We start from the raw sequence: 16813 nt of genomic DNA, 5'->3' as shown, positions 1-16813 counted from the left end.
TGATTGACCTTCACAACTTCCCTGCGTAAGTGTACCAGTGGTTGAAGACTGTTAGTGAGAACTACACACACTCTGTACCATGAGAAATAAATTAAATCTGTGCCATTGGTAAGAGAACCACTGTAGTGACAAAAAACAGATCCTTAGTAGAAAGCATTGCAGTAAATACATTTTTGTGAGACACATAGAAAACGCTAACTTTTTAGCTTTTAAAATTAATAGGTCTCTCCCTTTTCACTGGACATCTATGCCTCTGAGGTAGGTAAGAATTAACCTCAATTTCCCCATCTGTGAGATTGAGGTAAGAGACTTGTTCAGACCACTGGACCATACATCTCTGAGGGCCACTGCCAAAAATAATGTGGTCGTGTTTTTTTTTTAAATGTTTATACCTGCTATATAGTTACAAATAACTAATAATCAAAAAGGCTCAGATTCTCAAAGAGATTTAGGTTATGTCTACATGACAGCCGCTATATAACCTCAGCAGCGGCACTGTTCCTGTGCTCCCATAGCCCTATACTGTAAATACTTCCTGCATTGATGGAAAAACCCTATCCATCAATGTAGTTAGCCCAGCTCTCTGAGTGGCGATAGCTATGTTGATGGAAAAATTCTTCGATCCACCTAGCTGTCTTCATAGGGGTTAGGTCAACATAACTATGGCAGTCAGGGCATGAGATTTTTTACAGCTTTTAGGGTATGTCTACACTACGGAATAAGGTCGAATTTATAGAAGTCGGTTTTTTAGAAATCGGTTTTATATATTCGAGTGTGTGTGTCCCCACAGAAAATGCTCTAAGTGCATTAAGTGCATTAACTCGGCGGAGCGCTTCCACAGTACCGAGGCTAGAGTCGACTTCCGGAGCGTTGCACTGTGGGTAGCTATCCCACAGTTCCCGCAGTCTCTGCTGCCCATTGGAATTCTGGGTTGAGATCCCAATGCCTGATGGGGCTAAAACATTGTCGCAGGTGGTTCTGGGTACATATCGTCAGGCCCCCGTTCCCTCCCTCCCTCCGTGAAAGCAAGGGCAGACAATCGTTTCGTGCCTTTTTTCCTGAGTTACCTGTGCAGACGCCATACAACGGCAAGCATAGAGCCCGCTCAGGTAACCGTCACCCTATGTCTCCTGGGTGCTGGCAGACGCGGTACAGCTTTGCTGCACAGTAGCAGCAACCCCTTGCCTTGTGGCAGCAGACGGTACAGTACGACTGGTAGCCGTCATCGTCATGTCCGAGGTGCTCCTGGCCACGTCGGCTGGGAGCGCCTGGGCAGACATGGGCGCAGGGACTAAATTTGGAGTGACTTGACCAGGTCATTCTCTTTAGTCCTGCAGTCAGTCCTATTGAACCGTCTTATGGTGAGCGGGCAGGCGATACGGACTGCTAGCAGTCGTACTGTACCATCTTCTGCCGAGCAGCCATGAGATGTGGATGGTATGCAGTCCTTCTGCACCGTCTGCTGCCAGCCAAAGATGTAAAAGATAGATGGAGTGGATCAAAACAAGAAATAGACCAGATTTGTCTTGTACTCATTTGCTTCCCCCCCCTCCCCTGTCTAGGGGACTCATTCTTCTAGGTCACACTGCAGTCACTCACAGAGAAGGTGCAGCGAGGTAAATCTAGCCATGTATCAATCAGAGGCCAGGCTAACCTTCTTGTTCCAATAAGAATGATAACTTAGGTGCACCATTTCTTATTGGAACCCTCCGTGAAGTCCTGCCTGAAATACTCCTAGATGTAAAGACACCCCCTTTGTTGATTTTAGCTCCCTGAAGCCAACCCTGTAAGCCGTGTCCTCAGTCGCCCCTCCTGGCGTCAGAGCAACGGCAAACAATCGGGCATCTGAGAGTGCTGTCCAGAGCAGTCACAATAGAGCACTCTGATGGGGCTAAAACATTGTTGCGGGTGGTTCTGGGTACGTATCGTCAGGCCCCCGTTCCCTCCCTCCCTCCGTGAAAGCAAGGGCAGACAATCATTTCGCGCCTTTTTTCCTGAGTTACCTGTGCAGACGCCATACAACGGCAAGCATGGAGCCCGCTCAGGTAACCGTCACCCTATGTCTCCTGGGTGCTGGCAGACGCGGTACGGCTTTGCTGCACAGTAGCAGCAACCCCTTGCCTTCTGGCAGCAGACGGTGCAATACGACTGGTAGTCGTCCTCGTCGTGTCCGAGGTGCTCCTGGCCACGTCGGCTGGGAGCGCCTGGGCAGACATGGGCGCAGGGACTAAATTTGGAGTGACTTGACCAGGTCATTCTCTTTAGTCCTGCAGTCAGTCCTATTGAACCGTCTTATGGTGAGCGGGCAGGCGATACGGACTGCTAGCAGTCGTACTGTACCATCTTCTGCCAGGCAGGCAAGAGATGAGGATTGCTAGTAGTCGTATTGTACCATCTTCTGCCAGGCAGGCAAGAGATGAGGATGGCTAGCAGTCGTACTGTACCATCTTCTGCCGAGCAGCCATGAGATGTGGATGGCATGCAGTCCTTCTGCACCGTCTGCTGCCAGCCAAATATGTAAAAGATAGATGGAGTGGGTCAAAACAAGAAATAGACCAGATTTGTTTTGTACTCATTTGCCTCCTCCCCTGTCTAGGGGACTCATTCCTCTAGGTCACACTGCAGTCACTCACAGAGAAGGTGCAGCGAGGTAAATCTAACCATGTATCAATCAGAGGCCAGGCTAACCTCCTTGTTCCAATAAGAACGATAACTTAGGTGCACCATTTCTTATTGGAACCCTCTGTGAAGTCCTGCCTGAAATACTCCTTGATGTAAAGACACCCCCTTTGTTGATTTTAGCTCCCTGAAGCCAACCCTATAAGCCGTGTCGTCAGTCGCCCCTCCCTCCGTCAGAGCAACGGCAGACAATCGTTCTGCGCCTTTTTTCTGTGCAGACGCCATACCAAGGCAAGCATGGAGGCCGCTCAGCTCACTTTGGCAATTAGGAGCACATTAAACACCACACGCATTATCCAGCAGTATATGCAGCACCAGAACCTGGCAAAGCGATACCGGGCGAGGAGGCGACGTCAGCGCGGTCCCGTGAGTGATCAGGACATGGACACAGATTTCTCTGAAAGCATGGGCCCTGCCAATGCATGCATCATGGTGCTAATGGGGCAGGTTCATGCTGTGGAACGCCGATTCTGGGCTCGGGAAACAAGCACAGACTGGTGGGACCGCATAGTGTTGCAGGTCTGGGACGATTCCCAGTGGCTGCAAAACTTTCGCATGCGTAAGGGCACTTTCATGGAACTTTGTGACTTGCTTTCCCCTGCCCTGAGGCGCATGAATACCAAGATGAGAGCAGCCCTCACAGTTGAGAAGCGAGTGGCGATAGCCCTGTGGAAGCTTGCAATGCCAGACAGCTACCGGTCAGTTGGGAATCAATTTGGAGTGGGCAAATCTACTGTGGGGGCTGCTGTGATGCAAGTAGCCCACGCAATCAAAGATCTGCTGATATCAAGGGTAGTGCCCCTGGGAAATGTGCAGGTCATAGTGGATGGCTTTGCTGCAATGGGATTCCCTGACTGTGGTGGGGCTATAGACGGAACCCATATCCCTATCTTGGCACCGGCGCACCAAGCCGCCGAGTACATAAACCGCAAGGGGTACTTTTCGATAGTGCTGCAAGCTCTGGTGGATCACAAGGGACGTTTCACCAACATCAATGTGGGATGGCCGGGAAAGGTGCATGATGCTCGCATCTTCAGGAACTCTGGTCTGTTTCAAAAGCTGCAGGAAGGGACTTTATTCCCAGACCAGAAAATAACTGTTGGGGATGTTGAAATGCCTATATGTATCCTTGGGGACCCAGCCTACCCCTTAATGCCATGGCTCATGAAGCCGTACACAGGCAGCCTGGACAGTAGTCAGGAGCTGTTCAACTATAGGCTGAGCAAGTGCAGAATAGTGGTAGAATGTGCATTTGGACGTTTAAAGGCGCGCTGGCGCAGTTTACTGACTCACTTAGACCTCAGCGAAACCAATATTCCCACTGTTATTACTGCTTGCTGTGTGCTCCAGAATATCTGTGAGAGTAAGGGGGAGACGTTTATGGCGGGGTGGGAGGTTGAGGCAAATCGCCTGGCTGCTGGTTACGCGCAGCCAGACACCAGGGCGGTTAGAAGAGCACAGGAGGGCGCGGTACGCATCAGAGAAGCTTTGAAAACCAGTTTCATGACTGGCCAGGCTACGGTGTGAAAGTTCTGTTTGTTTCTCCTTGATGAAACCCCCCGCCCCTTGGTTCACTCTACTTCCCTGTAAGCTAACCACCCGCCCCTCCTCCCTTCAATCACCCCTTGCAGAGGCAATAAAGTCATTGTTGCTTCACATTCATGCATTCTTTATTCATTCATCACACAAATAGGGGGATGACTACCAAGGTAGCCCAGGAGGGGTGGTGGAGGAGGGAAGGAAAATGCCACACAGCACTTTAAGCACAGCACTTTAAAAGTTTACAACTTTAAAATTTATTGAATGACAGCCTTCTTTTTGGGGGGCAATCCTCTGTGGTGGAGTGGCTGGTTGGCCGGAGGCCCCCCCACCGCATTCTTGGGCGTCTGGGTGTGGAGGCTATGGAACTTGGGGAGGAGGGCGGTTGGTTACAGAGGGGCTGCAGTGGCAGTCTGTGCTCTAGCTGCCTTTGCTGCAGCTCAACCATACACTGGAGCATACTGGTTTGGTCCTGCAGCAGCCTCAGCATTGAATCCTGCCTCCTCTCATCACGCTGCCGCCACATTTGAGCTTCAGCCCTGTCTTCAGCCCGCCACTTACTCTCTTCAGCCCGCCACCTCTCCTCCCGGTCATTTTGTGCTTTCCTGCACTCTGACATTATTTGCCTCCACGCATTCGTCTGTGCTCTGTCAGTGTGGGAGGACAGCATGAGCTCGGAGAACATTTCATCGCGAGTGCGTTTTTTTTTCTTTCTAAGCTTCACTAGCCTCTGGGAAGGAGAAGATCCTGTGATCATTGAAACACATGCAGCTGGTGGAGAAAAAAAAAGGGACAGCAGTATTTAAAAAGACACATTTTATAAAACAGTGGCTACACTCTTTCAGGGTAAACCTTGCTGTTAACATTACATACATAGCACATGTGGTTTCGTTACAAGGTCGCATTTTGCCTCCTCCCACCGCGTGACTACCCCCTCAACCCTCCCCCCTCCCTGTGGCTAACAGCGGGGAACATTTCTGTTTAGCCACAGGCAAACAGCCCAGCAGGAATGGGCTCCTCTGAGTGTCCCCTGAAGAAAAGCACTCTATTTCAACCAGGTGACCATGAATTATATCTCACTCTCCTGAGGATAACACAGAGAGATAAAGAACGGATGTTGTTTGAATGCCAGCAAACATACACTGCAATGCTTTGTTCTACAATGATTCCCGAGTACGTGTTACTGGCCTGGAGTGGTAAAGTGTCCTACCATGAAGGACGCAATAAGGCTGCCCTCCCCAGAAACCTTTTGCAAAGGCTTTAGGACTACATCTAGGAGAACCGCAAATGCCAGGGCAAAGTAATCCTTTCACATGCTTGCTTTTAAACCATGTATAGTATTTTAAAAGGTACACTCACCAGAGGTCCCTTCTCCGCCTGCTGGGTCCAGGAGGCAGCCTTGGGTGGGTTCGGGGGGTACTGGCTCCAGGTCTAGGGTGAGAAACAGTTCCTGGCTGTTGGGAAAACCGGTTTCTCTGCTTGCTTGCTTGCTGTGAGCTATCTACAACCTCCTCCTCCTCCTCATCTTCTTCGTCCCCAAAACCTGCTTCCGTATTGCCTCCATCTCCATTGAAGGAGTCAAACAACACGGCTGGGGTAGTGGTGGCTGAACCCCCTAAAATGGCATGCAGCTCATCATAGAAGCGGCATGTTTGGGGCTCTGACCCGGAGCGGCTGTTCGCCTCTCTGGTTTTCTGGTAGGCTTGCCTCAGCTCCTTCAGTTTCACGCGGCACTGCTTCGGGTCCCTGTTATGGCTTCTGTCCTTCATGCCCTGGGAGATTTTGACAAAGGTTTTGGCATTTCGAAAACTGGAACGGAGTTCTGACAGCACGGATTCCTCTCCCCAAACAGCGATCAGATCCCGTACCTCCCGTTCGGTCCATGCTGGAGCTCTTTTGCGATTCTGGGACTCCATCATGGTCACCTGTGCTGATGAGCTCTGCATGGTCACCTGCAGCTTTCCACGCTGGCCAAACAGGAAATGAGATTCAAAAGTTCACGGTTCTTTTCCTGTCTACCTGGCCAGTGCATCTGAGTTGAGAGTGCTGTCCCGAGCGGTCATAATGGAGCACTCTGGGATAGCTCCCGGAGGCCAATACCATCGAATTGTGTCCACAGTACCCCAAATTCGAGCCGGCAACGTCGATTTAAGCGCTAATCCACTTGTCAGGGGTGGAGTAAGGAAATCGATTTTAAGAGCCCTTTAAGTCGAAATAAAGGGCTTCATTGTGTGGACAGGTGCAGGTTTACATCGATTTAACGCTGCTAAATTCGACCTAAAGTCCTAGTGTAGACCAGGGCTTTGTGTGATGTAGCTAGTCAATCTAATTGTTAAGTGTGATTAGGCTCCTAATTGACTTTGAAACTTAGGCTCCTAATTTACTTTTGAAATCTGGGCAAAAGTGATTTCCTTGTGCCTACCTGGACCTTCAGGCCAGAGCAGTTGCTTTTACTTACTTTCTTGTCTCTTGCTGTTTCATGTTATACTATGAATGTCATCCAAATCTATTGAGCTATTACCAGCAGGAGAGTGAGTTTGTGTGTGTATGGGGGTGGGGGGGATGTGAGAAAACCTGGATTTGTGCAGGAAATAGCCCAACTTGATTGTCATGCACATTGTGTAAAGAGTTGTCACTTTGGATGGGCTATCACCAGCAGGAGAGTGAATTTGTGTGGGGGGGTGGAGGGTGAGAAAACCTGGATTTGTGCTGGAAATGGCCCACCTGATGATCACTTTAGATAAGCTATTACCAGCAGGACAGTGGGGTGGGAGGAGGTATTGGTTCATATTCTCTGTGTATATATAAAGCCTGCTGCAGTTTCCACGATATGCATCTGAGGAAGTGAGCTGTAGCTCACGAAAGCTTATGCTCTAATAAATTGGTTAGTCTCTAAGGTGCCACAAGTACTCCTTTTCTTTTTGCGAATACAGACTAACACGGCTGTTACTCTGAAATCCAAATCTAGGTTTCCCTGTATTATGTATTCTCCCTTCCCTGAGCACTTAGAATGAAGGGTTACCTATTAGTCATTCGAGAGGGCATATGATTAGCCCTATTATCTGCACACTAGGCCATCCTGCCTACATTAAAAACAGAGTTTCTACAGAGGTGTAATCACTCATTGTCACATAACTGAGCTGGTGCATAAGCTATTGCTAATAGGGATTTCTTCAATATCCTTTCCTATTCACTGGCAGGGTAGGGCACATATACTCCAGTTCCTGTGTTCTGGAGAAAGAAGGCTAAATCCCTAGCGTCATGGTGGTGCTGGTTTTTTTCCTGCAGTGACCCAACCCTCACCTTTCCCAACTTTCCCAGCACACTTCCTTCCTTCCCACCTAATACACTCCCTCTTATATTCATTCATTTTCCCAGTGTTCCTCCCATTCCACATTCCCCACTTATTTCTTTTGCACTTCTATGTTGGGACTACACTGCTCCTTTCTCTGTTCTTAGAAGCTCCCAAGACACATACTATACTGCATTTGTTGCCTTGTAACTTTTCCCATGGTCATGGTTACAAGGCTAGCTCCACCTCTGAACTCTCTCGGGTCTCTTCCTAGTCTCAGATCTCCCATCTTTACCTCTCCTAAGGTAGAATCATGTGGTTTTTACCACTCTGAGAGTGGGGCCCTGGCCTGTAGTGTCCCATGTATTGACTGTCCCTACCAGAACAGGTCTGCCTAGGCTCACAATGTGTGGAAACTGCTCTTTAGAAGCTCATACCCAGCAGTGAATACAGGGACCAGGCACCCTTCCTAACCCAAAGTGTTGTTTAATCTTAACAGTATGAAGAAAATATCACAAGAGAGAGAGGATTTAAAACAAGAGGTCTACGCACACATCTATTTTACTGAGAATCATAACTGTTGGAGGCTGGGTGTCCATCTCAAAAACCTGTTGTGACGAAGTGGGACTGTTCTTAACGTTTCCTCCAAATATGGTGGGGGTGCCTCAGTTTCCCCTACGCAGTTCTTAAGTATCTAGGTGGTGGGGTAAGGGTGTATAATCACTGCAGAGCCCTAGAGGGCATGTGTGTGCAGGAGTCTGGACACAGAGGATGGCCGACACCCTGTTTCCTGGCAACTGATGGCCTGGGCCCTTCCCCCCTGCAAGGTGAGAGCTAAAGAGTTGGAGAACAAAGGAATCAGGTGACCACCTGGCCCAGGAAAGGAACAAAGCCCAGAGGAGGAGGGGCTGAAGGGAGTTTCAGTTTAGGGCTGGCTGGGACATGGAGTGAAGGGCAGACCTGGTTGTCTGGCTCACTGCCCCCCAAAATGGACCCAGCTGAGGGGTCCGGTTCTCTGCACCTACAAGCCCTGTTTTAGACCATGTTGCGGTCGTCTAATAAACCTTCTGTGTTACTGACTGGCTGAGAGTCACGTCTGACTGCAGAGTTGGGGTGCAGGACCCTCCGGCTTCCCCAGGACCCCGCCTGAGTGGACTCGCTGTGGGAAGCGCACGGAGGGGCAGAGGATGCTGAATGCTCTGAGGTCAGACCCAGGAAGGTGGAAGCTGTGTAAGCTTTGTGTCCTGCAGACAGGCTGCTCACAGAAAGGAGACTTCCCCAGAGTCCTGCCTGGCTTCGTAGGGAGCAGTTCCAGAGCATCACCCAGGGACTCCGTGACACCTGTACACTCCTTGAGCAAGTGCGTGTCTCCTAATCCTCTTGGCTCTTTTGATTCCCATCCTCCTTCACAGGGCCTGAGTCACTCCTGCCACAACCTGTGTGGCAGGTCCAAAGGGATGAATTATGGCATCAAAATTAATGGCTTTTGGATTGTCTCTCACATGTTGGTTAAGAGATATGTATCCACCACCACACCTTTCCTGGGTGTCCTTCCTGACAATCCTGCTATTGCATTAATTCAATATATACACGCACTAGGCATCACAATTATCAAGTCAACACATAATATTTATTCATTATTACAGGCAACTCCAAATCCCTCACACCCATCTCTCTGACTTACATCTTGTGTTATCCTTACTTCAGCTGCCTCAACACAGGCATGAAGCAAGTTTTCACATGCAGGTTTTTTTGGTTTGTTTGTTTTAAAGTCCCATGTGATGGCTAACTTTAATCTTAGCATTACTCACCTACTTCAGTCTGCTTCCCTGGCCTCCTCAGACCAGCTCTCCAGGAAGGGATGGGATTTTCCCCCAGCCCTGTAAGGTGGAGAAAGTTATAGTATATAGTATAGGTACTGTATCTCCTAACAATAATAGTAGTAGTAATAGGAGCTGAAGAAAGGGGACCTTTTAAGAAAGATTCAATATAATAGTCTGTACTTTAGAGAAATAACATATGGGAGATACATATTAGGCCAAATTAGGGTGACCAGATGTCCCCATTTTATAGGGATAGTCCCAATTTTTGGGCCTTTTTCTTATATAGGCTCCTATTTTCTCTCCCCTAACCCCAATTTTTCAAACTTGCTATCTGGTCACCCTTCGCCAAATTGATTCCTGACGTAACTGCTCACTTTAAGGGACTGGATCAACTGGGCCCATATTGCATGGTACTTTTACAGACAATTTAAAATGTACTTGCACCTTTATGACACCCTGGGCCTAATTCAGCTGTGGTGCTAATGACTGCTGTTCCTAGTAAAGTCATACCTCTGAGGCTAGGGCTGCATTTGGCTCCCCAGGTTTAAAGAAGACCGAGATCAGAGGTATTTTCACTGCAGATATTAGTCCTGTAATAGTGAAGATGCAGGGAGCTGGGGGGGAAATGCAGCTTCCTTTAAGCTGCTTATACAAATGTTTAGTTCTGCAGCTCTTTGTTTGTGATGTGAAAAAAAAGAGAGACTGGAAATGAAATTATGCTAATTGCTGTTTAAGCTTGGCCAAGGGAAAAATATTAATCACAAATTTAGGATAACATTACGTTTCACAGGAGCAAACAGGCTAAGGTGATAGGGCAGCTGGACTTGCGGGTTCTCGTCCCAGCTCTGCCGCTCACTTGCTACATGAGCTCATGTCAATTCTAGCCCCTTTCTGCCCCATTTTTGGTACAACGAGGAGGCTAATATTTACCGGAAGGGTGCAGGGGGGTTCTGAGCCCAAAGAAGAGTTTGCAAAATGGCCTGCGACTGTAGGAGAGAGCTAAGAGAGGTCAGGGAAAGGCAAACTGTTCCCGGGCCCTGAATGCAGAGAGACTGCTGCCCCCTCCTAGGTAGGGGCAGACTTACAACCCCAGCCCTTCTCTCTGCCCGACGCCACGACCCGCGCCAGCCCCGCCCGGCTCCCCGCACCGCACATTGTACGGACAGCCCCGCCCGCTTTCGGCCCGCCCCGTTCGCGGCCGCGGCTGCGCTCCCACAGGCCGCCGCCAGGGGGCGGGGCGAACACGGCCCCGCCCCCTGCCCTCCCGGAGAGCCGGGCCGGCGGTAGTTCGCGGCAAGATGGCGGCGTCCGTGGAGCGAATGTGCGGGGCCGCGCTGCGGAGGAGCAGGTAGGGGGGAGGGGCCGGCTGGGGCGGACGCTCTGGGAGGAGACAGGCTGGTGGGCGCCCGCCTCCCGCGGCAGGGCATGGGGGGCACGGAGAACCGTCCCAGCCTGTCCTCCGGCAGCCGGAGGCGGGTCCTTGCCTTCACTCCCCGGCCCCCTCCTCAGCTGTCACCTGGGAGACCCCAGCACTTATCGCTGTGGGGAGAGTGGAGACCGGCTCTGAACCCGCCCGCCCCTAAAGCTGCTGAGGATACAGGGGTGGGCACCTCTCCCCCCACACACACGTCCCTCAGCTAGGGTCAGGGAGGGCAGCGGGGCTGGGGCTGGGGTTGGGCACCCCCCCCTCCACACACACGTCCCTCAGCTAGGGTCAGGGAGGGCAGCGGGGCTGGGGCTGGGGTTGGGCACCCCCCCCTCCACACACACGTCCCTCAGCTAGGGTCAGGGAGGGCAGCGGGGCTGGGGTTTGGCACCCCCCCCCTCCACACACACGTCCCTCAGCTAGGGTCAGGGAGGGCAGAGGGGTTGGGGCTGGGCACCCCCCCCTCCACACACACGTCCCTCAGCTAGGGTCAGGGAGGGCAGCGGGGCTGGGGCTGGGGTTGGGCACCCCCCCCTCCACACACACAAACGTCCCTCAGCTAGGGTCAGGGAGGGCAGAGGGGTTGGGGCTGGGCACCCCCCCACACACACACAAACGTCCCTCAGCTAGGGTCAGGGGGGACTGGGGCTGGGCACCCCCCCCCACACACACATACACACATCCCTTAGCTAGGGTCAGGGAGGGCAGCGGGGCTGGGGCTGGGCACCCCCCCCCCACACACACATGTTCCTCAGCTAGGGTCAGGGAGGGCAGAAGGGATCTGAACTCAGCCTCCCTCGTTCATCTCCTTCCAAACAGACAGCCCCTCTCAGTTCGGGTACATTGGGAGTGAGAGTCTGAACACGTGTGTTCATTGCTATGCTTCAGGTTATCGAAGATAGACAGATACATAGGCTCTAGTTACTGAGGGCAAAGTGACAAGACTGATTTACTGACCAAAAAACCTTCCTTAACCTACAGTTAAGTTTGCCTCATTATGCCCTTCCAGACCAGAACATAGAGTTCAGCAAAACTCAAACTTGTAAAAATGAGGCAATTCAGAGTTTAGCAAAACCCCAACTCTGTTTTCTGGGATCTAGCAGTCACCCTTACATGGACTCCAGCTGCATTCCCTGTATGAATGGTGGAGGGATTATGTGGAGCAGCTTGGCAGCTCTGCTTTATTCTATGAGGCCATTTGGGGGGCTGTACCCCTCTAGGGTGTGTGTAAGCCCCTTTCCCTGAGCCTAGTGTATGTGATCCAAGGAAAGAGGTGCCTGTGTACCTTGAGAGATTCAGCACTGCCCTGCCTTGAGTAGCTTGTGTAATTGGCAGGGCACAGGAGTGTTCTTGTTATGGGGTGTCAGCAGTTAGATGGGAGATGAGTGTGGACTGTGGGTTTAATGGTGGACAAGTGAAAGCATAGTGTTAGATAGCATGTGCATAAGGCATGTGGTATGCTTCTTGTGGAGTAGGCTAGTTTGAGTGTGGGACAGCTATAGTTTGCTTTTGCACTATACTGAACAGGAGCTGAGTGCAAGTATGTGCTATGGATGTATCGGAGCATTACTCAAAGATGGTAGAGTTGCAGTTGTGTGCATATATACCTTAACTTTTCATTTCCTGGTTTTCAGAAGGTTGAGTTTTGCTGAATTCTGTGTTCTGCTAAGGTATGAGATACCAAAGGGCAACCGTAACTCTGAGTTAATGAAGCTTTCTGTTGGTGAATTTCCTAGGGGTTTTTTTTTTGTTTTTGTTTGTTTGTTTGTTTGTTTTTTAACAGAAAAATGTTGTTGTTAGGAGTTAGTGGTCATTGAGGCTGTTACCATGTAGATTTGCCATGAGATGCTGCTATGGCCAGCTAATGGTGATAATACCAAGCTCTTAACTCATAATTTTTTATCAGCATATTTCAAAGAACTTTGAGGAAGGAAATGTTGTTATCCCCATTTTACAAATGGGGGAAACGGAGACAGAGAGAGGTTAAAGTGACTTGGCTAAGTCATCCAGCAGACCAATAGCAGGGCCAGGAATAGAGCCCAGGATTTCTGAGTCCCAGTCCACAGTTCTCTTGACTGGATCACACGATTGCTATGTGATTCTTAAATGCCCCACGCCTTTCCTTTATATTTTGTTATAGTGGAATGAGGATAAATAGTCATACATTTAAATGTTTGAGTTTGTAGATATTAACAGGGTCACTTAGTGTATAAAAAGCAAGGTTTTTAGGGGCTGTCGTCAGAGTTTTTCCTTACCCCTCTGGGTCACACGATGGTAAGAAGGTGTCTCCTGGGCCTGAGTCTGTTGTAAGTGTTTTGGCCAGTATTTATAACTGTACTGTTGTGGGTTATAGAATATAGCAGTATATCCTTATATCTGTACTTTGGATGTAACGAACACCAAGTGGCCTTTGGGACTAATAAAGGAATGCTTATGTAACCACTAACTCGTAGTAAACCTTAAACTTATAAGGAAAATATTTTCCAACAAAGTGGCTACACTATGGCCAAATCTACATTGTAAATGTTGATTGACCTAGCTATGTTGCTCGGGTGTGTGAAAATTTGGCACCATGAGCACTGCAATGAGGTTGACCTAAGCCCCAAGGTAGGCGTGGCTAGGTCGACGGAAGAAGGGTTTTGTCAACCTAGGTATCACCTTTTGGAGAAGTTGATTGACTGCACTGGCGGAAAACCGCCTTCCATTGATGTAGGAGGCTACACTGCTCAACTATCACGGCACAGCTCCAACACAATATCTGTGGCACTGTAGTGTAGATATGGTCTATGGCACTATGGCTGTGCTGTTGCAGCACCTGTTGTATAGACATGGCCTCAGTTTACACACAATCAGTGTGGAACAAGAGAGAGCCTATTCTTGGGTGTCCTTTGGAGAATTTTAATAAAGGAGAGTGTGTCCTAAGTGTAAAGTCTATAAATATGTAGGACTCTGTCCTAAAGTCAGACAGTTATGAGACCTCCATCGATCAGACTGTGACATGCACATAAGGAAATGACAACTTACGCAATCAAATGACTGTAGATTGTGCAGTGCCTTGTAGTGCAGTAAGACACTTTTGAATTCAGTGTGTTGTCAAACTAGAAGAACACACAGATCTCAGAGAGAGAGCTGCTAAGACATATCACTCATGGCACCCACATTCACTGGATGAGTAGGTTGTACGAGCTTCTGCAAGAGCTCTGTCCATCTCAGCACTAGAACACTTCGCTTTCATTTTCTAATAACTTGGGCCTGTAGTCCCATCCAGTGGCAGCATATGGTGGGACCAAGCTTCAGGAACATGTTTATTCACTGACTTTGAACAGGCATATTTCTCCTGTTCCCCTTCTCAGATGTCTCCTCTTCAGATGCATAGTTGTGGAAAAGCTTAAACTGTAAGTTTTAAATGTGTAGTTCTTGAGAGAAGCTCCTCACGGTGCTGGCTTGTTAAGAGCTTCACTGTGTGTGTTCAGAGTGGCAGAGCCACTTGGCATCATGGTTCCAGAATTCACCAAGTGACAGGGAAAGAGATGCAGAATCTAAGCTCTAGATAGTCCATAGAGTGATTCTAAAAATAAAGGGACAAGATGTTTCACAAGACCCATAATAGACATGGACCCTCTAGCCTCTACATTTGAGTCTGCATCAAATGAGTTGTCACTGAAAGAAGTTCCCTTATGACAGCTGTTTACTGACCTGTTTGAGATGAAATGTTTCTGGGGCCAAATGGTCACACTACAGAGTCTACCAACGAAGTTGGCAAGAGGCCATTTGAATTGACCATGGTGACTGAACTCCTTTCTCCATTGTAAACATTCCCTCCAGATCAAAGTTGATGCATGTTGGCAAGTCTCCAGAGCCCATGTTCTCTCTCTGGCATGATACAAATAAACTCTTATTAACTTCTGGTAGGGGAAGAATTGGGCTCCAGGGCACTCATCCAGCTCCTCTCACCAACACTAATTCTCTGTTTTTAAAAAAAAAACAAGAGAGAGAGACAGAACTTTGCAAACAGGCTGTAGAAAATCTGGGCCCAGGCAGTATATAAAACAGAAAATGACATCAGAATTTAAAAAGTGAACTAACTGTAACGGAATATTGTAAAATCTTAACTGGAATAAATCTTGCCCCAAATAGCATTGCAAATAAGAACATGATATGAAGCAAATTGTATTCACAGTCACAAACATGGTAGAATTGGAACTTATATATATATATATATATATATATATATATATAATGTGTGTGTTTGTGATGAAGCCATTAATAAATTGTACTGGGAAGGATGGACCAGAGATCCACACACAATACCTCCCTCAAAGGGCGAATCTCTGTAGGAGGACTGATATTTTGAAAGGGGAAAAAAAATCAAGATAAACTGAATTAAACATTTAAATAACCCAAATCTTGTGAGAGAAGTTGGTGAAAAACAGTTAGAGTAGGCTAGGAGGTAATGGGTTCAGTAGGAATTTCATGATGATCTTTGAGATAATTAATTAATTTATTTGTGGGTCTGCTTCTGAATATACAGCTTATCTAGATGTATTTGTTTAATTATATACACTTACATGGTAAAATATGTACATATTTAGACACCTGTCTCTTTGTGTTATATATAGTGTGCTGACTGACTGTAGTTTCTCCTGGCGGAAGAACCTCTCTCTGAGGAAGACTCTGGTCATCTGGAAACAGCCACCTTTCAGAACCTTTTTCACTGGTATGTGAGGGATCTTTTTCTCCTATATTTTTTCAGTTGCAGGTGCTATCTCCAAATACAGCAGTTCAAAGCTGAAGTAATAGGTGATTACAAATAGGTAAGTCTTGTTGGGGGTACGATGGCCTAGTGAATAAAGCAAAAGACTGAGTCAAGAGACTGCATTCAGTTTCTGTCTGTACCATGAACTTACTGTGTAACCTTGCAAAAATCACTTCGCTCTATGTGCCTCTGTGTTCCTATCTGTAAAAAGAGAATATTTACCCATCTCATAGGAGTTTTGATAAGGCTTAATTCTTTGTCAAGTTCTTTGAAATCTTTGGCTAGAAGGTACTATAGCAACACAAAGTATTACATTAGTATGTGGAAGGAAGAAATATTAAATGAAGGCGAATTGGTAGTAATAGAATCTCTTTTTCCCTATTACTTTAAATAGGGATGTAATTGGTATATACATACTTGGAATATTGTGTGTATATTGCTCTTGGAATCAGTGCCTGTGTTTCCAGCCTATTTCCTATCATAAAACTGGCAAATCTCCACTTCTCACTGTAGAAACTGTCTGTGCTGAAGGTAGATAAAACTTTGATTGACCTCATATTGCCTAATACTAGGGAAGGAGAATTTTTAACTTAAGCAGCAAGAGTGTTTCAGACAAATAGTCTGGACCTCTATTGTAAGCTTCCCCAATCATGGGAAACAGCTTCCTTTTTGTTGACCCATATCTGCCATTACCTGTGGAGGAATAGATTGAAATGACAGCAATTCTAATATCTTGGGACCAACACGGCTACAACAGCACTGCAAACAGCTATTCAAGAGAGGTTTCTCCAGAACACTGCTCAACCTTGCTAAAGCAGGAAAAGCAGAATTGATCTCATTTTCAACCATGCAGGGGGATGTTTCCCCAGAAACTAGAAATACTTTTGTTGGGGTGGAGTTGAAGGTATTTTAGTTACCTGGAAATCTTGACTGCAGCATGTGGTTTTTCTTTTGAGTTGTTTTTTGCACTCTTTAGTCCCTATGATCCTCAAAGCTTTGCATCATAGCTGCCTTCCTTTCCATCTGAGGATGGTAGTCACAGTTACAGAGCTAGCTGCACTTCTTACCCCTCTCTGGCCTGTGAATGCAGCCAACTTAGGTCTTGGTTCTCTAACCCTTACCTCTCTCTGAGTGGAATCTTGTGATTCTCCCAATCTTAAACCGGGTCCTAGGGTATGATATTGTGCATCAGCCATGCTTACCCAAGCAGCTCTGGCTGGGTTCAGTACCTGCAATTCCTTTGTTTGGGAGCTTGTGACCAGTGGTGAATAGTGACCAACCAGACTTGTTAAACTGAA

The 16813-nt window shown here is 48.0% G+C and overlaps 2 protein-coding genes across 5 annotated transcripts in view; one reads left to right on the top strand and one right to left on the bottom strand.

Moving 5' to 3' along the window:
- The window catches only part of LOC140898618 (serotransferrin-2-like), a 33937-nt gene extending 23489 nt beyond the window's left edge, over positions 1-10448 (bottom strand). The window contains exons 1-2 of one of the 2 annotated variants that reach the window (XM_073312685.1): positions 10264-10448; positions 9322-9390 (exon numbers count right to left, since the gene is read on the bottom strand). The gene's annotated coding sequence lies outside the window, so the exon portion shown is untranslated. Of the gene's footprint in view, positions 1-9321; positions 9391-9843; positions 9906-10263 lie in introns of those variants that run through there. The other variant, XM_073312684.1, reaches the window with a different exon arrangement.
- Positions 10449-10579: 131 nt separating this feature from the next.
- Positions 10580-16813, top strand: part of PISD (phosphatidylserine decarboxylase) — a 44106-nt gene continuing 37872 nt past the window's right edge. Inside the window, exons 1-3 of one of the 3 annotated variants that reach the window (XM_073313095.1) lie at positions 10589-10681; positions 14113-14154; positions 15379-15476. In XM_073313095.1, coding sequence (XP_073169196.1) covers positions 10632-10681; positions 14113-14154; positions 15379-15476 — 190 coding nt within the window. In that variant the 5' untranslated portion in view covers positions 10589-10631. Of the gene's footprint in view, positions 10682-11341; positions 13066-14112; positions 14155-15378; positions 15477-16813 lie in introns of those variants that run through there. The other 2 variants (XM_073313096.1, XM_073313097.1) reach the window with 2 other exon arrangements.

Source organism: Lepidochelys kempii, chromosome 15, assembly GCF_965140265.1.
Source record: "Lepidochelys kempii isolate rLepKem1 chromosome 15, rLepKem1.hap2, whole genome shotgun sequence".
NCBI classification, from domain to species: domain Eukaryota; kingdom Metazoa; phylum Chordata; order Testudines; family Cheloniidae; genus Lepidochelys; species Lepidochelys kempii.
The sequence above is the reverse complement of the archived record's forward strand: the minus strand, read 5'-3'. Positions and strand labels throughout refer to the sequence as shown.